Source organism: Excalfactoria chinensis, chromosome 3 (genome assembly GCF_039878825.1).
Source record: "Excalfactoria chinensis isolate bCotChi1 chromosome 3, bCotChi1.hap2, whole genome shotgun sequence".
Taxonomy (NCBI): domain Eukaryota; kingdom Metazoa; phylum Chordata; class Aves; order Galliformes; family Phasianidae; genus Excalfactoria; species Excalfactoria chinensis.
Window position 1 is genome coordinate 6,224,756 of NC_092827.1, and position 21,415 is coordinate 6,246,170.

The 21,415-nt window shown below is 43.9% G+C and overlaps 1 protein-coding gene across 3 annotated transcripts in view; it reads left to right on the plus strand.

The window, feature by feature from the left end:
• The first annotated feature begins 6,576 nt into the window (after window positions 1–6,576).
• The window catches only part of ATAD2B (ATPase family AAA domain containing 2B), a 71,636-nt gene continuing 56,797 nt past the window's right edge, over window positions 6,577–21,415 (plus strand). For 2 of the 3 annotated variants that reach the window (XM_072333269.1, XM_072333270.1), the window contains exons 1-2: window positions 6,577–7,007; window positions 20,957–21,111. In XM_072333269.1, coding sequence (XP_072189370.1) covers window positions 6,852–7,007; window positions 20,957–21,111 — 311 coding nt within the window. In that variant the 5' untranslated portion in view covers window positions 6,577–6,851. Of the gene's footprint in view, window positions 7,008–20,911; window positions 21,112–21,415 lie in introns of all 3 variants that reach the window. The other variant, XM_072333271.1, reaches the window with a different exon arrangement.

Sequence of the window (21,415 nt, forward strand, 5' to 3'; positions counted from 1 at the left end):
CTGCAGGCCTAATTATGGTATCTAGCAGACCATGCTTACCACCTTACACCTACCTGAGAGGAGGTTGTAGGTAGGTAGGCATTTTCTTCCCAGTTAATTAGTGATAAGAGGAGAGGTCGTGGCCTCAGGATGTGCCAGGGGACGTCCAGGTTGGATATCAAGAAAAATTGCTTCTTCAGAAGAGCAGTGATGCAGTGGCACAGCTACATGGAGTGGTGGGGTCACTGCCCTGGAGGTGTTGAAGGAACGTGGGGATGTGGCAATGAGGGACGTGGGCATGGTGTAATGTTTGGGGTTGGACCAGATGATCCTAGAGATCTTTTCCAACCTGAGTGATTCTATGATTCTACCGAGTTTTATACCTCACATATACACATATATATCTGTACGTGTAAGGGATGTATCACGAGGTGTTCATGCTGCTGTTGAAGAAATGTAAGGAATTTACAAATTCTGCTGGGTAAAATATAATAAAGTTGTTCTGCGGTGCCGAACATATTTTACTTTCAATATCTTAAGTACATTTGCTTCATTCCATTGAACACACAAGCTTTATAATAAGTGCAAGACCTGCCTTGGGGCCCTTTCTGCAAAAATTGTATTAGACCCAAGGTAAGCACAGCAAAAGGCAAGATTGGACTTTACCTGGTTTAATGTTGCGGGCTTCTCAACTGCAATCAAGTATTGATTTAGAAGATTAGATCTATTACTGCAAATCAGAGTACAGCTGGAGACACGCTGACCTACTACAATAGGAATTGGTGTCCTAGTGAATTTAGTGGTTCCTTAATAGCTCTTCTAAGTGCAGCTGTTTTCCCTCAGGACTGAAACTTGACAAAGCATGGGAGCAAGAAAAATAAAAGGAAAATCTGCCTTCAACTCCAGTATAGCATAAAAAAAATCTCCTTTTCTTAAAAAGTGGATATGTTCAAGTTAGTGTGGTTACAATCGAGCCTTTACTGAAATCCTTTTAGACTATGCATTTTTTAAACTTATTCTCTGGCAAGAAACATCATAGAAGATGAACAGAAGCAAATGGTCCTTTTCTTACAGTGTGGCGAATAGAAGCAAACAACCCAGACTGAGTTCACTGAAAAACATTGTAACAGGGTATTCATTAGATGAATACAACCATCTCATGGCCCTTTGTCAGGAGTGATCAGATGCGCTGGTGTGGAAGACGGTAACAACCCCCTGAACTTGTTTTATAATGTAGGAGTGAATCTCAATGATGACAAAAATGAAGCGCTGTTCCAGCTGTCACTGCCCAGCTGTCAGGGTTGTAGAAGAAGCACTGCACGTGGTGCACCTAAAAACAATCAGAAAACTAATTCTGAAGGTATATTTTAAGCCAAGGTTAACCCATGCCAGAGGAAAACAGCAGCTACCTATAATTAAACATCAACACATCGGTTATATTGATTGACCTTTACTTGAGATAGCAGCTGTTGCCTGAAGCCTTTGCAGTAATATACACATATCTATATAGCTGTAACAGACCGAGAGGGAAATGGGATTGTAAAATAGAACAGAGTTTGGTCACTCCGTGCTCGGTAGTTCTGTTGACATGACAGCACATTCCTCTGTGCGGTGTCCTTTTCCCCCCTGCTCCTTGCAGGGATGGTAAGTGCTGCAGGCTGCCACAATGGGAGAAATAGTTTGGGAGCTCACATTGCTGGAAAATCAGTGCAATGGGAAAGCGAGTCATTGCTTTATGGGAGACACTGCGTGAGTCAGCACTCATGAACAGGGTGTTACCCCCATGCAATGAGGTATCCACACATGCAGCTGGGCCCCTGGAGTGTAAATCCACAGCAAAGTGAACATAGCTTCAATTTAAAAATACCATAGAATGTATGAAGCCACAAAGACAGCTTGAGCAACTGTTAGTACCAGATAACACACATTTGGAAATGCTGTGAATTCTCCAAACAAAGGCACTTTCATGTGAAATTAAGATATGGTAGCACAGTTTATAGGATTGTTCTTAGGCGCAAAACAAGAAAACTTAATTTTGAAGCTAAGATTGTGTGTGAGGAGCAGGGAGATTTATGAGCAAATAAGGTTTCCAGTGGACTATCCATGTGACCTTTATTCTGCATTCATATACTCCTAATGCTTATCTGCAAATGTGTTAATAAACACTTATTTATATTGTAAGCATTTTAGAGCAGAGTCTGTTCTTTATGACAAAGCTATATATCACCCAGCGTAGTAACAGGCTGGGGTACTACTTTCATATGATTAATGATCATAAACACCGAAGTGAGATGATATGCCACTTTTCTCCTAGATGGAAGCAATTTTCAGTATGGGATGATAGTGAAAAAACAGATCCTGCAGATTCCTGGCTTAGAGTGTCATCAGCCTTTCTAGTATCAGACCATCTACTGTATGTAACCTTAGCTCAGCAGGAAATGGTATGGAAGCTGATTGCTGGATGTGATGTGAAGCTAATTTTGATATATCAGGAGGTAGTTCTTATCACTCCTATTTAATGTCGTGTTTATTTAATCTGCTCCCTGATATCATTTCAAGCTGCAGTTACGTTACCTGTTGTAGTTTGGAAAGCAATATTCAGCTGAACATACGAACAGAACATTCAAAGTTAATTATTATTAAGAATGGGTCACTTTAATATCACTGCAAAGTGTTTGCAACATGGAGGGACTTTATGTGCTTAAGTGTTAGGTGGGACCAATCCGGGCTAACAGACCCTCCTTGTTTGAAGTTTCCCTAAAGGCCTATCTTTATAGTGGACAGTTCTCAAGAGAGAAGCTGTTCCATCTCAATTTCCTAAAGTTCTTTCAAGAAAGGACATAGAGCACATGTACAAAAGCCTAATTTCTTCTGAATCTCTTTATTTTGAGATTCAGCTGAAACCAGGATGAGTTGACAGCATGACAGAGAGAAGCACGCAAGAGCTTATAAATAGAGTCCTGAAAAGATGATTTAATTTCCATTCTTTGGAACTTTACAGCTATTCAGAGATATTACAAAGCAATCTCTGATAAATTGCCTGTGATTGAAGCAAATAGGATTTCACCAAAAAAAGCCCTCTGGTCCTTACTGGGATGAAGGTCTCTACAAAAGTTCTTAATAAATGACGAAGCACTTTTTCTTTTGTTATAATGTGCTCCTGATTTCCTTGTAAAACAGGAACAGATGGCAACAAAATCTTCCATCTCCAACTATTTCCCATGACATTAAATGTTACTTATGGAATAAACAAGGATTTCCATTCTTCTTTATCCTGGCTCATCTTTTAATGTCTTTTTATGTCACCGAGTCCCAATAAGACTTAATTCCCCAAGTCTTGTTGAGCTAAAGGGATTCTCTTGCTCAAGCACTTTTTCATTGTCTCCCAATGTCTCAGTGGCGTACCAGCCACAGCAGATGTCCTGGCCTCTTCTCAATATAAGTTTTGGTTATTTTCATCTTCTTTTCTAATAACTGGAGATAAAAGGGTGTTGAACACTGCTGCAAGCTTCAGCACTTGTTATAAATTGGTTCAATTTGAAACAGAGTCCTTCCCAATGGCATTTATTTTCAGAAGCATTTACCCGTCTGTCTTCAAGACCAAACTACAAACCTTCAAATTGAATCTTACTGAGATCGAACCCTACCAAAGTTTTATGTAATACTTTGTGGAGTATAACTGCGTTCCTTCTCCCCTTCTTTCTTGTCTTTTCTCTTTCACTACTCAGTTTTTTTCCCCACAGAGCTCTCCCTACGTATAGAGGGTCAAAACAGGTTTTAATGCCATCATTATATTACAGCAGACACAAACAACAAATAAGAAAGAGGGAACAAATACATTTTGGAATTAGTGAAATTGCTGTAAATTCATGTCTGCAGGACTTCATCTTTTATTGTTAAACTGTATAGAAATCATAGAATCATAGAATCACAAGGTTGGAAGGGACCTACAAGGTCATCCAGTCCATCCATCCTCCCATTACTGTAGCTACAGCAAACCACTAAACCAGATCTCGGAGCTCCTCAGCATCTCTTAGTACGTGTAATATAAAATGTTAATCTGACGTTACGATGTCATTTGTGTAAGAAACAAAAACCCCAAACAAAAGTGACAATAAAATCTCGTGATTTACGATTTATTCACTTATAGCGTTCCTACTCAGAATGGCGATGGAGCACACGTAGAAGCCAGAAAGCCATGAGATGACTGAGTCCGTTACTGGCCACGCCTTGCGAGAACAACGGGACAACAAAGAAACGTGGAAATAAAACCATCTGCCAAAAACCACGTAGGGAGGAAACATCCAAAATGAAACATGTCTTTCCCTGTTCCCTACTATGCTAACATAATGAGAATGAAGCAGTAAGAGTGTTCAAAGCAGTGAGCAGGGATTTTTAACGACATCAATCCCTCCGCAAGAGTGGTCCCTCTGGCGTCATAAAGAGCGTGGCTCACAGGAATGAGATCAGAGCATTGCAACAAAAGGACAAAGGAACAACAACAACAACAAAAGGATACAACTGCGGTCAAAATATTGAGTAAATATTAAATGCTTTCATGCTGTGGGCTTTCTGTTGCCTCGAGCAGATCTGAATAGGCACCCAGAAAATAATTTTGCTTGCATAATGACAAAGTTGATTTTACTTTTAAAAAGCCATCAGTGTTCCTGAGAGGAGGGAGGAGTGCTGGTTTGAATCAGGCATGTTGCAAGCAGATGTTATGCAAGCTTCCCCAAACGCTCCTGCCAATGCATTGCAATCCTGAGTTATGACATTCACTGCATCTACAGTTTGGGTCCTTTTTTGGGCCACAGCTTCATCTGTCGGTTTTCCCAAAATGGGGATGGTATTTTTGTGATGCACACAAAAAACTTTCAGATCAAAATACTATTTTTCATTTGCAGACCAGAAGAATTCGAACACTATATCTGAATTCCATGGCTGATCGGTAGCAAGGACGGAAATGGGAAAGCACATTTATCTATCATCACATGGTTGCAGTAGTAGCTCTTGTAGGAAACATATCTCTGGGTTCTTTCCCACAACGTGTTTGGTAAAGCACAGCTTCCATTCCTACAACTTGTTTCCCAATGTCATTTTCAAAACCTGTCATGCGTTTTTCATTAAAATACTCCTTTACCCTACAAGGGTTTGAAATGGCTGCATCTTTCTATGACCTCAATACAAATAAAGGAATAAATGAAGAATAGGCAATGTAACCAAACAAATTGCACTGAGCAGAACAACTGTGCTTTAGAAAGACTGCGGGCTCTTAACCAGGAGACAAAGTACTGCTGCTGTTACAGATTAAAAGCTGTAAACAGAGAACGTCAGATAACCAGAAGATGATCATTTCTACTTCGAAAGATGCTGTACTCAGGAGTACCTTAGGAAAATGAAAAATGGTCTCTGTATACGGAGATATTTATTTTCTCGGAAATCTAAATGGCCCATTTTCATATTATACATCCTAATGGAACTACTGTATGTTTTACATTGTTAAGTATATGCTCCATTGTGCTTTCAGACTTCAATCTTGAAAGGAAGCACGTGGGAGTATGGACGTGAACCAGAATAACAGTTTTTACATTTATTGTTCTCTATTTAAACATCATTGCAATTTCCACCTTTAAGCACTAAGAATACTGATAGAGCCTATATGAGCCTAGCAGCCCCAGCCATGTGATCTGTAATTGTATTACTTCGTATTACTTGTATTACTTGTATTACTTTGGTCAAAACAGCAGTGCCAAGCAAGTCAGAGTAACAAACAGAGGCTGCGACTTTGTCACCTACAGCTCTGTGCTTCTATTGCTGCCTACATCACCTACAGCTCTATGCTGAATGTGTTTGAGGGCTTATGGACGTGCATTGTGGTTAAGTTCAATGAAGGCCAACAGCTGGTGGCACAAGGATTTCTTGCTGCACATCAGTGTGAAGGGATTGTAGTTTGCCAACAGTGTGAAAAGCACTCAGGCAGTGTAATAGATACAAATCTTTGTAACGTGATTGTTGGATCTGTGATACGAGAGACAGAAAAGCCAGCTTTCCAAGTGCTGAGCAATGGACATCGGACGCGAGCTGAGGCAGCTGGGCAGCAGAGCATTCCTTCACAGGCTGCGAAATAACTTCTCCACGCAAAGGGCTGGGTTCCCTAATCCTCGTCCGTGAAAGCCGCGTCACTGACCGACACGGAGTCCGGTGGCTGAGCAGAGCTCCGCGGGCCCGGCCGTGGGCAGCCGTCCCTTCTTCGGCCCGGCCCCGGAGCGCTGCTGGTGTAAACGCGAGGGGCCGGATCCCGCCGGGGGAGGCACCGCCTGACAGAAGCGGTGACCGCGCGCCTCCAGACCTCTGCTGCGGCCTCCAGCCCGACACGCCGGCTACCTGGCGCGGCTCGATCCCGGCGGGACCCCGCCGGCCGCCTCCCGGCCCCCCCCCCCGCGGCCGCGGCTCGTACCAGGCCCATAGAGCGGCGCCGGCGCCGTGCTAGAACGTACACAGCGGGAGCCGTTTCGGCCCTGCGCGAGGCGGCGGCGGCGCCGCAGCGCCCTCCTGCGGCAACAGCCGGGGTGGCGGCGCGGCGAGGAGAGAAAGGGAGAAGGGGCAGTAATGGCGGCCGGCTAGTGCGCGGCTCAGCCGAGGAGGCGGCGGCGGCGGCAGCGGCGGGAGGAGTCGGCGCGGTTCTGTCTTGTGGCTCTGCCCGGCGGAGCGGCGTCCCCAGAGGACTTCTTCTCCTTCTTCCCCCTCCCCTTCCCTTCCCCTCCCTGCCCGAGCCCCCGCCTGTCCGCCCTCCCTCCTCCCTCCGCGCCGGCGGCAGCGGCAGCAGCAGCGGCGGCGGCGGCGGGGCCCCCCGTGTCCCCCTTCCCGGGGCCATGGTGAACACCAGGAAGAGCTCCTTGCGCCCCCTGGGCAAAGCGACGGCCGCAGCGGCCGGAGCCGGCAGCCATTTCATCTCGTCCCGGACCCGCTCTTCCAAAAGGGGCACCAAGGCAGATGCGGCCGGGCTAGAAGAGACGGCGGCGGCGCGGGTGAGGGCTGGCGGCGGGGAGCGGGCAGCGGACAGCGTACGCGGAGAAGGGAACCGGGGGCGGACGGGGGGGGGGGGGTGGCGGGCGGTGGCGGCGTCAGGGCCTCGGCCGGGAACCGCTGAGGACAGCGCCGCTGTCGCGCAGGGGGGCGGCTCCGAGACGGTGCCGAGCTGAGCGGAGGAGGGGGAGCGGAGGGACAGCGGGGCGTGCGGGGACGCGGCGTTGTAGGGAAGCCGCCGAGCGGGCGGCCCCTGACAGGGTCAGGGGGCGGCCGAGGACACGGGAGGCGAAGTTGCGGCGGGGCCGCGGCGCTGAGGCAGGGCCGGCACGGCGGGCGGGGGCCGCGCTGCGGGCGGAGCGCCCCCTGCGGCCGAGAGCGGCTCTGCGCCGCCGCCAGACAAAAGTTGGGAGCCGCGCCGGTCGCAACTTCGCGATCGTCTGTCCCTCCTCCCTTCTTTTCTTTTCGTTTTCCTTTTTTTCCTAATTCCTTCCCTAAATGACCTCAGTGCGTTTGAAGCGAGGGCTCGCAGCGGCTCATGAGGTAACATACTGTCGTCTGGGGAAGCCGTCCTGTCGGTGGGACGCCCCGCTCGCTGTGGGGCGGGGAGGACGCGGTTGTGCCGTCGCTGCACGGGGTTAAGTTGAACGCTTTCTCAACGTAACTTATAATGCCTTTACTGTGGTCTGGTGGCAGATGAATTCCATAGACAGATTCGAGCAACAAACTAACTGGGAAAGAGAATTCCGAAACCCTTTGGTTTTGCCTTGGTGTCTCCAAGCGGTTCTGTTGACAGCGCTGTTCTTTTCATTACATACAAGGCTTTTTTTTTTTCAGGTGCTTGAGGGCTTAGGCTAATGGTTATAGCTCGCTCAGCCGCATGCCTGTTTTCAGAGCTGTGTGTTGTGAAAGACTCGGTAAATACAGAAGTGAAAATGGGGAGGGGTCTGGTTGTTTGTCAGTCGTGCACCAACTGACCACGTCCTGCCCTGTGCGAAGGAAAATGTTAATTAGACAGACTGAAAACAGCAGCAGATCTGGAGGATGACAGCTGGAATGGCCAGAGAGCCTTTTCCCCCATATCTTTTGTTTGAAAATAATAAAATCACTGTCAGATTCCTTCTAAGGACTCTTTCCATTCCCTTGTGCTTCACGTTGCTCCTCTTTGCACACCTTACTTGTTCTGAGTGGCCCTTACTCTGTGTGTAACTTCATTGGGCTCGTGGGGATGGAGGACGTGGCTGTACGGAGCCGTTCTGCTTGTTCTCATGTGCAGTTTCTGTTTATTTGTATCGTGGGTCTTGTGGTTTGCAAGGCAAAGTTTGGCGTAACTCTCACTGGTTTATATAGCAGGGAGTTTGCAGCTGCTAAGTAAATAGGTTGGGCTTCTTTCCACACCTTTTTTTTTACACGGTGTGATTTTCATGCTCTAAAGAAAGGAGATTATTGATTTAATGATGATATTTTTCATCACGGGGTGCACCCCATACGTCTAAAGATACGTTCACTCAACATTAGAAGAAATGCTTTGGCTCTGTAATATATACATATATATGTGTGTGTGTGTGTATATCTATCTATCTATATATATATATATATCCCACCCTATTTTTGAGTGATCTTTGTCCAACAGTTTTTTATTCTTCAGATCTAAGTGTTTGTCAGTGATGCAGTGTTTCTGAGCTCCCGGATCTCCTTGAAATAATGCCAAAGGAGGATTTCAGTGAGTACAGCGTGAGTAAGTGCAGCGGTAGGAAGACAAAGCCTTTGCTTTTTGGAAGTGAGTGTCAGCAGACAGATAGGGGAGGCTGTTTGGTGCCGGGTTTGTTTTTGTGCAGTTGCTGTTGTTGACTGGAACAGCGTGTCCTTTTAAGACTTTTTAGTTGTAATGTCAGAAAGCAGCCTTACTACGGCAGTTAATTGGGTTAATGGGCAGCTAGAGCTGGGAGCTCTGGCAGAGATGTCACGCTGCTTATTTGCACTGTGACTTAATTTCCCTCCGCTGAGGAAGTTTGAACTTGAATTCACAGGGAAGCGCTCATTGGTGGCAACCCTTGTAATTCCCTTTTGGAGTGTATTTTAACAGATGATCTATTTGTTCCTTGTTAGGAAAACTGAGTTAGTAATCTAATGGCATCCTGTGAAACACTTGTAGACCAGGTACTACGAACAGTGTTATAGGTCTATTTCCTTTCTCCTTATTTCCTTGTGGTTTGTTTTTGTTTTTCTCTCTATACGTGTACAAGGGTAGGTGGGAATCCCTTCTTTCCCAAGCCCAGAAAAGAAGATCTGACTTGAAGTTGCTTTAGGTTCCATGTTGTGTTAAACTGCTTACTAAGTGTCCAATTTTTTGGATCTTAATGTGGAAGCAATACATATTAAGACTGTGATGGATCATTTCCACAGAAAACCTGTATCATATTCTCTTTACTCCCTCTGTAGTATTTTCTCATCTCAGACAAAGCAATGACATCAGTATTTGAAAAGAAAACTGTTTGGAGTTCTGGGCAATGATTGAGATGAATAGATGCGTGTCCACTGAGCAGCAAGATGAAAATGAACAGAATCCCTCACTAAATGCATCAGAGAGCCAGGAAGTTTATTATTTATTATTATTGGAGGTTATGACCATAAGTGGTTCAGTGTAGCTGAGGTTTACTTACGTCTGATGTTTTCAGGTGTTGAGTTGTGATGATGCTTGTGATATTTATTTGGCAATGGAAATGGCTTTTCTCAACGTACAAAAGCATCAAAATGCTCATTGAGAAGGGGGATTTCTTGGGAAATAAACACTTTGAAAACATGTCAGTGTATTAGTTAGACACTGTAGAAATGTATACGAGATTAACTTAATTTAATTAGGCAAGAAAGCATTAGCAGTGCCTTAAGAGCTACTTGAGGGCTCTGTGTTAATTGTAGCACGTGATCCCATCTAAAAGTAGTGCTGCCAGCATCATTCAGCTTGCTCAGTCGCAACATAGAGCTCTCCATTGTACTTAATTGCTAATAGGAACAAGCACAGGCTTGGGACTGACAGAAAGAGCTGCAGTGTGGTCAAGTATAAAACTAAGCGGCGTTTTTGTGCTCTGTAATACCCATATATTTCTACATCTCTTACTGTAATATCTCAGTCTGTAACAAAATATTTCCATTTTTTGCTTTGGAAAATGTGATAATGCAGCTTTCCTTGCGCAAACCCACTGCTTCACTCCTTAAGAAATGCACTTTAATGGTCAGCTATTGCAAACGTACAGAGCGAACTTTTAATGTGTATCATGATTTGTTATAGAATATATAGGAGAGGATAAGGAAGCTGGGGTTGTTTAGTCTGGGGAAAAGGAGGCTGAGGGGAGACCTTATCGCCCTCTTCCAGTACCTGAAAGGTGCTTACAGTGAGAGTGGGGCAGGTCTCTTCTCACTGGTGACAAGCGACAGGACGAGGGGAAATGGCCTCAAGTTGCACCAGGGCAAGTTTAGGTTGGATATTAGGAAGCACTTCTTTACAGAAAGAGTAGTTAAGTGCTGGAATAGGCTCCCCGGGGAGGTGGTTGAATCGCCATCCCTGGATGTGTTTAAGAGCCGTTTGGATGTGGTGCTCAGGGATATGATTTAGCAGAGGGTTTTAGTGTTGGGGTACTATGGTTAGGCTGCGGTTGGACTTGATGATCTTCAGGGTCTTTTCCAACCTGCGTAATTCTATGATTCTAGTTTTAAACTTAGAGCTTCCCGAAAATAAACCTTTTCTTTGTGAAAGAGTTTGATGCAGGTTATTTTTTCAGACTGGCTCCTTTGCAGAGCATCTTACTGTGTTCTGGGTAGCCCAGAATGGACTTAGAGTAAAACTCTTAACACAACTTGGTGCGTCCTTCATCCCTAGGGGGAATTACTATTGCTTACCCTCTGCATGGAGAGCTCTTCAGGGACAGAAGCTCCTCTTAAATACTTACATTTTATAATAAATTTAATTGGGTTATGGCTAAGAGTTTGCAATAAATTAAGGAAGGTGCTGAGGGGACTCAGTGCTTCTACAGCTCTTCGAATTATATACTGAGATACAGAGCCTATTGAAATTACTGAGAATAACTTCAGTTTAAAGAGAGTTTCTGACTAAGCTCATCTTAGCAGTGCGGTGAAACGGCAGTTCCTTCTGTTTTAGTGTTCTCTTGTTCTTCGTACCAGGAGAAAGTCAGTGATCTATAACAGATCGTGCAGTCTGTTCCTTGCTAGTGTGATATTAACACACTGTGAGCAGCGGGGAAATGAGTACTTGTCAGGAGTGATCCGTGTCCAGGTTGCTGTCCAAATTCTCTATAATCAGCATTTGTAACAGTTCCGTGCTTCCAAATGGCTGTTCTGAGTCAAAGTTCTTTGTGTGTATGTGTGTGTGTCCTATCTGCGTTACCCAGGCAGAATAAGTCACCAAGCAAATTCACGGCACCTCCTGAGGACACGCAGTTTGTTTTAGGAGGAAGTCATGTGTCATTCAAAACTGCTATCTTTGCCGTCATACTGTTAGAGGGCCTGACAAGGAAGAAATACAAGGACTACTGCAGCGGGTAACAGCTCCGAGGAATACTCAGAGTGGTGCCGATGTTTGATTGCTCTCTGAATATTGGGTTTGACCAAAAGGGAATGTTAGCAAAAGCTGCTGCTCACGATGCTGTCTCTCCTTTAAAACTCAAGGCAGAAAAGCTTAACCAGTTGTCGGGAGAGATCCCATGACAGTTTTGCAAGAGTGGCGTACAGCCTGGGGTTACGTAAGATAATTAGCTCAGGTAAATTACATTGTGATCACCTACATTCCCCTGCGGTTTCACTTGGATGTGATAAAGTTTTGCATATCCTGCCCTAAATTGTTGAGTATTTGCTATGTGTGGAAAAGTTTTCATGCTGTTCTAGTGATGCTTTAAATGTTTTTACAGAGTTTGATGAAGAAAACCCTTCCCAACCCAAAGCATCCTGCATGTGGGAATTGGTAGCATGAAGCTTTCATTGCTCTTATATCATAGCTGTGACCATTTAAATGATGCTGATAGATATTTGAGGTGTAATATATTACTTCGTGTGGGAATAAACCTCCTTACTACTGCAGAGAGAACTGTTTTGCCATCCTTTCTCATCCTGCAGTTTTCTCATCATGGAATCACAGAATGATTGGGTTGGAAGGGACCTCAAAGATCATGAGTCTCCAACCACCCTGCTGCATGCAGGGCTGACAGCCTCCCCATTTAATACCAGTCCAGGCTGCCCAGGGCTCCATCCAACCTGTCCTTGAACACCTCCAGAGATGGACGGGGCATCCACAGCCTCTCTGGGCAGCTGTTCCAGCACCTCACTACTCTTGATATAGAACTTCCCCCTGCCATCCAACCTGAATCTTACCTCCCTCAACTTAAAACCATTTCCCCTTGTCCTGCTCCTGTTTTACTCTTCATACTTCGCTGCTTTTTCTCAGCAGTTTTTACCTGAGTTTATTCTTGAAACACTGCTTTCATTACCTTTAATGGATTTTTGTGGCTTAGTTTAACCACGAGTTTTGCTTTAAATTATTCAGGTGTTATTTTGCATTTATGTTTTCTTGGGTTCTGTTCCTGAATAAGTTCAATTTCATGCTAGGTAGGCACTGAAACATGGCTCTTCTGACCCAGATGCGATCTTCTATCAGCCTTTCAGTTTTGAACTGAGAATGTGTGTGCCCTGATAGCTTCAACTCCATCTGAACTTGGATTGTGTGATGCAGCTTTTGTGCTCCTACCAGAAATACACAACTCCAGTTTGTCCAGAGCTCCTGAGCAGCTTTTGTAGCCTATCCAGATTTTCATGTTGTTATGTTTCTGCTTTCTGCCTGGCTGCGCTCAAAGCAGATACTTCGGTTTGGGCACTTCCATAGTTCGGAAGGTGGGCTCTTTGTGTTTCTACAGCATCCAATCTGTTTCTTGAAATTAAGTGAGCAAGTAGCAAAACAACAACAACAAAATACCCACCAAAACCAAAGCAGCTCTTCTCCCTGCCCGCATGGAAGAGTTTACGCACATCAACATTTGTTGCTGTGTTTCTGCAGTCCCTCATTTTAAATGTTCATTAACTACTTTCTGTTATTCCTCTGAGGTTATCTTGAATGTTGTTTTCATCTTGATTTTAAGATTCAAGACATTAATCTGAAGATAACATACAAGGTTTTAATTTGGTTTTACTTTTGAAGTAGTGTCTTTAAGTGCTCTGTAGATTGAGATCCACAAGCATCCTTTTTCCCTCTGGGGAAATGGAGGTTGAGGGGAGACCTTATCACCCTCTTCAAGTACCTGAAAGGTTCTTACAGTGAGAGTGGGGCAGGTCTCTTCTCACTGGCGACAAGTGACAGGACGAGGGGAAATGGCCTCAAGTTGCACCAGGGCAAGTTTAGGTTGGATATTAGGAAGCACTTCTTTACAGAAAGGGTGGTTAGGGACTGGAATGGGATAAACAGGGAGGTGGTTGAATCGCCATCCCTGGATGTGTTTAAGAGCCGTTTGGATGTGGTGCTCAGGGATATGATTTAGCAGAGGGTTTTAGCGTTGGGGTGCTATGGTTAGGCTGCGGTTGGACTTGATGATCTTCAGGGTCTTTTCCAACCTGCGTAATTCTATGATTCTATGATCTTGACTCCCGCGTACTTTAAAGCAGCAGGTTACCTTATTGTTGACTTTACTTGCTATGGACACTTCATTGCTTGATGTAATAGCTTGATTGCGTGGTTATGTCCAAACTTTGGGAAACCTCTGTCCTAAAGGATCTCTCTGCCCTCCTGCTTGTTATCCTTATTCAGATGATTATCTTTCTGTATTTAGGTTTCATAGTAGTTCAAGTCTTTTGAGATTTGGAAAAAAAAAAAAAAAATGAGATTCTTGAAGACTAAGAACTGAAGGGGGGAAAAAAAAGTAGTTTGGAATGCTTTGTTTTTTCCACTTCTGAATTGTAAACATCCTGTAAATGTTTCTGTTTTTAAGGTCTTTGTTAACAGAAGCTTGAAACTCGTGGAAGTGGTTCTGACTGAAAATGCCCTGCTTTTAGTATTCCTTTAGTGTTAAATTGGGCAGATAGGTAGTATATAGAACTGATGTATTCTAGAAGAGCTTCTGGGTAAAGTGCAAACCCCTTTACAGCAGACAGAGACCTCATCTCAGTAGATTTGCTCATGTGAAGGTGCATGACTTCTTGTGCTGCGAGCTGCTTGCTCTACAGTTGCGAAAAGGGGCAGACTTGGCAGTATTAATGCTTGTCTGGCCATCTGATCAGCTGCATCAGGATCAGGTTGCTGGTCCAGCTGCAATCTAACCCACTTCCTCCTGTTCCCCTTGCCCTGATTATCAGCTGGAAATTCCCATTTTCACATCTGTTTTTGGGAAGGCACAAGAGGGAGGAGAGGGACTCATTGTGGAGAGTTTGGAGGGGGCAGTGGTGAGGAGAGGAGGACAAACCTCAGCCCCCTTGGCAGAGGCTCTCCCTTATCAACCTGCAGGTAGCCCATGGACTGCAGGAGCTGCTGGGTGTCGGATCAGAACCTCTTTTTCAAGGGCTTTTCTGTTCAATACTCAGCCTGGCTCTGAGCAGGTTGCTGCTGCAGGAAGGATGAACGTTTGCAAGTATGAAAATACCCAATAAACAAGTGGGCTTGTGTTCTGTTTTTACACTTTTAACTCTTTAATCAAAAGCTTTCCCATTTGTTAAAGATCTTGGGTTGGAGAGTTCTAGGAAATAAAGTAGAAATCTGTTGTAATAATGAAAGCAACTCTCATGCAGGAGGTGTTTCTTTTGGAAGAATGAGTTGGGAAGAAGTTGATGGTGTTCTCTATATTCTTGATGGCTACTGCTGACTTAAGTATCATTTACTGAAAGCTAAAATGCAGGAGCTGAATGTTAAAGAATTCTGCTCAACTTGCAATTGGGGCACTCTTTACTGCCATCATCACCAATAAATTACAGCAGTCGTAGTTGTTAATTCCTTTATCATCAAATACTTGAGCATAAATCATGCTATTCTTTCTTAACGCCTGTGGTAAGATCAGAGAAATGATTGCATACAAGTGTGGATTTGGGAGCTAGAACCAGAAGATAAGAAGCTAAAAACCAAATGACAACAGTAGAGGTAAGATTTGAAGGGGTTTACTCGGTTATAGTCAGATGACGTTATCGTAGTTATGGCAGAAAACTCACTTGGTTTTGTTGCTAGAATTTGTAATCAAACCAGGGAAAAGCTAAAAATAACTCAACTTGTGAAATGTTTTGGCTTTTCTGCCTGCTTAGTATGTCTAACCCAAAAATGCATCAGGAGGGATGCCTGGCTCTTGCCTCACTTTCAGCAATGGATCTCAAAGTAGGTCTTCAGTGCAGTAGATCTGCCTAAGCTGATGTCTTAATCCACACGTTTTACCTCTTGCAGGATCTGATATGCAGGGGAGCAGGTGACTTGTCCAGAATCACAGGACAAGCTCCATTTTGTTCTCATGTGTTCGAAATGACGTTACAGATAAAGTGCAGAAGAAGCAGGTTGTTTGTGAACTGAATAGTTACCGAAGCACAAAGTTAGTAGACATAAGTGAAAACATGCAGCTGAAGTGGATTTCTTTGTTATGCTTATTTCCTTGCTTTAAATTAAGGCAAGAGTGAACTTCAGATTCTGATCGTTCATCAGAGCAAAGCGAATAACTAGTTGTAATGGTTTGTACGTTGTCTGAAGTGCGGAGGAATACTGTTAATCAATTGAAGCTTGAGTGCTGGTTGGTCTTTATTTCATGTCTTAGACGTGGGCAGAGATGATAGAAAAGAGAAAAGCATACCTGAAAGAATTAAAATACTGTGTTGGTAACTCAGGTCTGATTTGCGAAGCCACAGGAGCAATCATGGTAACTTTCTGGGTGTGGGAGAGTTAGTCAGAGGAAGGGTGTGACCTGCAGAAGGCATGGCAAGGAGAGCGAGTTTTACCATCATGGGAAGCTCAAATAATATATCAGCCTGTCCGCACACTTGTTTTTTAATACAGTTGGGCCTGCAGCAAACCAAATGCTTCTTCCTGAAATTGCCAGATGGTGTTGTGCTTTAGTATAGTGTTGTTGCTTCACCCAAGACGAGATGGACTCGAGTCGGTGTTCTTCAAGATGGCAGTGTTAGATAACTCATCGTCTATCACCAAGACTTCTGGGTTGTAATTATTTTGGGATATTCAGACTGATAGAGGATTCCTACAGATGTTCTCCTGGCCAGAAGATTCAGCTTATTTAAAAAACAAAAACCCCACCAAACCAAAACCAACCAGCTAGAAAAGATCAACACCAAAACCACCCTCAAAACCAAGCTTTTAGCCCTCTATATGATATCTTCAATGCGCTACAGGTGATGTATGTGTTTTGACTTGACAATTAATCAGTGATAGTGTTTTAGCCAGCTGGCCCCTCTGATGTCCCTAAAAGCAGCCTTTATAGATGAATCCTCTTTGAATTCGGAATCCCATGGCACGTGTACTCCGGTCTTTCTGAGAGTCTTCATCAGTTGAGTCACTTCTAAGTAGAAAGGTGGAGAAGGAGAATTTAGTGTTATTTGCTGATGTCTAGTTTGTGATCCTTCAGAACTGAAGAACTTACCTCTGAATGTTGCACTAAAGTTTTCTGAATGTCAGATTATTGCTTTGACATTTGTGCGTAGTGGTGATTTGGAAGAGCAGACTGAAGTAACAGTGTCTGTTGGTGCTCCTGTGTATTAGAAGATGATAAATGTTTTTTTCCATCATTTTCATGCAAAGAAAACATAAAAGTGTGCAGATATATTTGCTTTATTACTTGACTTAATGATTTTGGGTTGATTTATTAGATTAATCGTTACTGTCATTGAAGTGCTTTTGTGAAATCATGTTTCCAGAGTTTGCCACTACTTCTGCATGGCTTGCTGTGGGTACTTAACAGCTCATTTGAAATATTCCTTTGGCTATCAAATTCAATTATACTCTTGAATCCATAGGTGGGCTAATACAAGGGAAGGGCCCTTCTGGGATGCCGATTCCTTCCATTTAGTGAATGGAGATCCTGAATCCTATTCAGTGAACAGGGGTCCAGAGTCCTTCCATTCAGTGAACTCATGAGGCCTTCAGCTCTGGAGCAATTTGAAGAGGAGACCTCCATAGAGGAGGAGGAGGAGTTGGACTCAGTGATTCTCATGGATCCCTTCCCCCAACTCAGGATATCCCATGACAATGAACGTTGTTTCTCCATGGTAGACTGCAGGTTTTGTCTTCTTAACTTCAGTTACTTCTTAGCCCGTTATTAGTGAGACGGCTTTCCATACAGTGATGCACTGGGTTCTGGATCGTATCTGGACTACTGTGGGTCTCTTGTTTCTGGCAGATAAATAGAATTGTGCTAAATCAGGTTTATCTGATAGCGTTTTTTTCACCTTCCAGCACTGATAACTGTGCGGTGTTGGTACTTTCAGGCAGTTTCTGGCATAATTAGGATTTTCTGAATTCTGGTGGCAGCTCTGCTCTCAGCATGTGAGCGGGCTTGCTTCCGTGCCAGTGTTTCATTAGGAGCTTTGAATTCAGTGTGCTGATTCCTGCTTCTACAATGGCACAATTTCTAGGCTTGATACTTTTATCGTCCATTTTCCTTCCTGGTCCCTGAACATACTCACAGTGTGTACTGTTAAGTAATAAGTTTCTGGGTGAAACCTAAGTACTGTTTTTAATCATTAAAGATATAAAATGATTTGAGACCCAGTTTCTTGAGGGAGCAAGTTGAGTGCAGTGGAATCATTAGACCTCTTTTGCTATAAATGGGAGGAAGCGATGGGAAGACGACTCTCATAAAGGCTTTTCAATTTAAGATTAATTTATTTTCTTGTTCACGTGCATCCCATCTGGCTAATCACTTGAGAGTAATGAGATCTCTATCTCCATGTTTTGCTGTAGGTAGGTGAAAAGTCTGGATGTTGTCTTGGTGGGGTTTGATTCCGTGGAGTGTTGACTGGAAAAGGGAGTTTCTAGACTTATTAATACAGTTAAATGTGCATCGATTTCTCACTGTTGTGGCTTTGTCATTGCCTCAGTTAGGACAGTTTGTATGTTAGTGTTCTTCACTTGGATTAGTATTTGGGCTTAACTGTCTTCAGTTCCAGACTGGCTTTGTATTTGTGAGATGGTTCTCCTCCTGTCTGATAGTAGCAGAGATCTCAGCGTTCCTCAGTTGTGATGTATTTTGTGAGGATTAGGACTCAGTAGCAAACAGAGACCCAAAGCAGCACCTTCTATCCCTGGGTTGAAGGCTGTTGTGTTTTAGCTGCTGGTTGGCTGCTCAGTGTGCACAGAGCTGGGCAGTAGTTTGCCGTGCCATATTTCCTTTCCTCACTAAATAGCCAGGAGGAATGGCTGGGGAACAAGGAACAGCAGCCAGGCTGGGGGCGGGAGACTGGAGGAAGTGCAAACAAAGGTGCTTGTAGGAGACCTGGGAGGAGTGAAGATCTTTGCATGGGAAGGAGTACAGACAGAGCGTAGGAGAATAGGTGTTATGTATTTCCCTGCTCACAAACCCCTCATAAAGCTTCATTACTTGTTTGTTCCTTTTTCTTAGCTTCATTTTCTCTTTCTGGCTTAGCCGGTTTGAAACTGGTTCTGTGGCTTCCCTTGAAGCCTCTGCTTTCATTCTGCTCTGGTAATTGCAAAGAGAAAGTTCCTACTGACACACATTTTAGCAGTGCAGCACTTGCGTAAGTCCACAAATGAGCTTGCTTCTGGTTAATGGATAAGCACAAATACCTACAGTATGCAAATGGAACATATTCAGTTATCAGAACTGCGATAAGCCATTTTTCTGTGGGCGCTGGATGCCGTGCAGAGCAGCTGGATGACAGGGCTTGTGGGGTGTCACTGTGTGAAGTGACACAAGGGTTATGCTTGGGAAGGGAGCTCTCATCTCTGCTGTCACTTTGCCTGAGTCTGAGGGTTTGACCCCAGATCCTGTTTCATGTAAACTTCTGGTTGTAGTCTTCTAGTAAAGATAATATAAAGAGTGGAGTTAAATGGATGCACTTCCTGAAGAAGTGAAGCAGTGAGGGAGGACATGCTTTTGTTTTGCTTTTTGTTGTATTTTGTTTTGTTGTTGATGAGGGTTAAAGGTTTCCCAAGACTGAATCTTAATAGAAACATCCTGCTTTCCCTACTCCCAGGTAAATAACTGCCGTGATTAAAACAACTTAAACGACACAGGAACGTGGGTAGTTACAATCTAATATCTTTTAATGAAATAATTCAGCTCTTTAAGCAGCTGAGAAACTAATCCAGCTGAAAGAAAATGAACTTGTGAGGCCTCAGTGAGCTGGTTTGGTTTCTGGGTGGGTCAGATAACATCAGGGCAAGATCAAAGGAGGTTGGCAAGTTCACTGGTGCTGAGCTCCTTTGGGTCTGCTCTGTTACTGTGCTGCTCCCCTGCATCTGCTTTGCTTTAGGCTTTGCAGCTTTCTAAATGTGCTGTGATCGTTTTCTTCTGCTTTAGAAACAACATTTTCTTTTTTTTCTTGAATACTTTTGTGATCCAGAATTTGAATCACTTGTAGAACAAAACGGTTTGTTGTTGCACTTAAGCTGGATGAATAAACTGGACTTCCACCATCGTCTCCTTGCATATAAGTAAAACTGTCTTTTCTTCTTAGCTTTAAGTGCTTTCTGACAGTTCCCAGGTCTCAATACTCAGAGGCTTGTTACTCTCTTGTAGTAGATATTTAGGTTTTTAACCAGGATCTGTGCGTGTATCTCTGAATTAAGAATTTATAAAGCAGAGAATTTATAATGCTAGTGGCCAGGAAGGCCAGTAGTATCCTGGGGCACATTAAAAAGAGCATGGCTTGTAGTTCAAGGGAGGTGATCCTCCTGCTGTGCACTGTCCTGGTGAGGCTGCTTTAGAACGCTGTGCGGACTTGGTCTGGTTCTGGGCTCCCCAGTTGAAAAAAGACAGGGATCTAGAAGGAGTCCATCAGAGGGCCACAAAGATGATAAAGGGCCTGGAGTATCTCCTGTAAGAAGAAAGGCTGAGTAACCTGGGTCTGTTCTGCCTGGGGAAAAGAAGAACGAGGGGGAGGATCTCATTAATGCTTACAAAAGTCTGAAGGGTTGTGGGAGGCAAATGAATGAGGTCAGGCTCTTCTTGGTGGTATGTAGCAATAGGAAAAGGAGCTATGACCCAAAACTCGTACATAGGAAGTTCATACAAGCAAACAAAAGAACTTCTTTATGGTGAGGGTGACGGAGCTCTGAAGCAGGTTGTCCAGAGAGCTTGTGGATTCTCCTTTTGTGGATGTATTCAAGACCCATCTGGATGCCTGTACAACTTATGATACGGTACCTGCTTTAGCAGGGGGCTTGCATCCTGCCACCCCCCTGCTGTAGGCTGGGTGCCCCCAGCAGCTCAGGCTCCCAGGGTTTTATCCAGTCTGGCTTCAAACACCTCCAGGGATGGGGCACCCACAGCCTCTCTCTGCACCTTGTGCCATGGCCTCACTGCCCTTTGATTAAAGATTGAGTTCTCCCATTCTGTACACGTTATCTGGGATTGTCCCGACCTAAGTACAACACCTCACACTTGACCTTGTTGAACCTCATTGGTTTCATCAAGTCCACATTTCAGGCCTGTCCAGGTACCTATGGATACTATCCAAGGAGATTATAATGTGACTGTTTCAGCATTTTAAATACAAAGATAATATCAGTAAGATGAATTCCTGCTCTGTTTCTAAGTGCGTTAATTTCCTCAGTCTTTATTTCACTATTAGTTCTTTTGCAATAGAGTAAGGGTAACAGCGTCATGTATACAAAATACAGTGGGTAAAGTACAGTACATTAAAGTTCTATTTTACAAAGCTTAATTTCTTTCTTTTTTTCTTTTATAAGGATATATAAAAAACGAGCCAATTAATGGCGCTTCTTCATTTTCAGAAAGATGAAGGTAGTGATGGTAGTTTGAGCGACAGCCACATATCTCCTCCTGCCAAACGTACCTCGAAACATGCGGATCCTGTGTGCAAAGAGAAATCAAAATCACGCAGTACTGGGCAGCGAGAGGAATGGAGCATCTCAGCTGGACAGTCCAGGTAACTTGATACTAAAAGAAGTACAGAGTTTGTTCAATTCTTTCTGTATTTGTAATGCACTTTGCTTGTTTCTGCAGTGAGCTGCAGCTTGAGGGTATTTTTGATGAGCTCCAAATGGACAGGGAAGAGAGGCAGAAAATGACAGTGGAAAGAAAGTTACCCTTCCCTATTTTTGGTTACAAGGACCTGAACAAACTACTGTGTTTTATTAAATAAGGCCTAGGTCGTGCCCCGTTCTTATAATCCAAAAGTGAAGTAATTTGTTTCATTTTCTAACTCTTCATAGTTTTAAAAGCCATTCTTT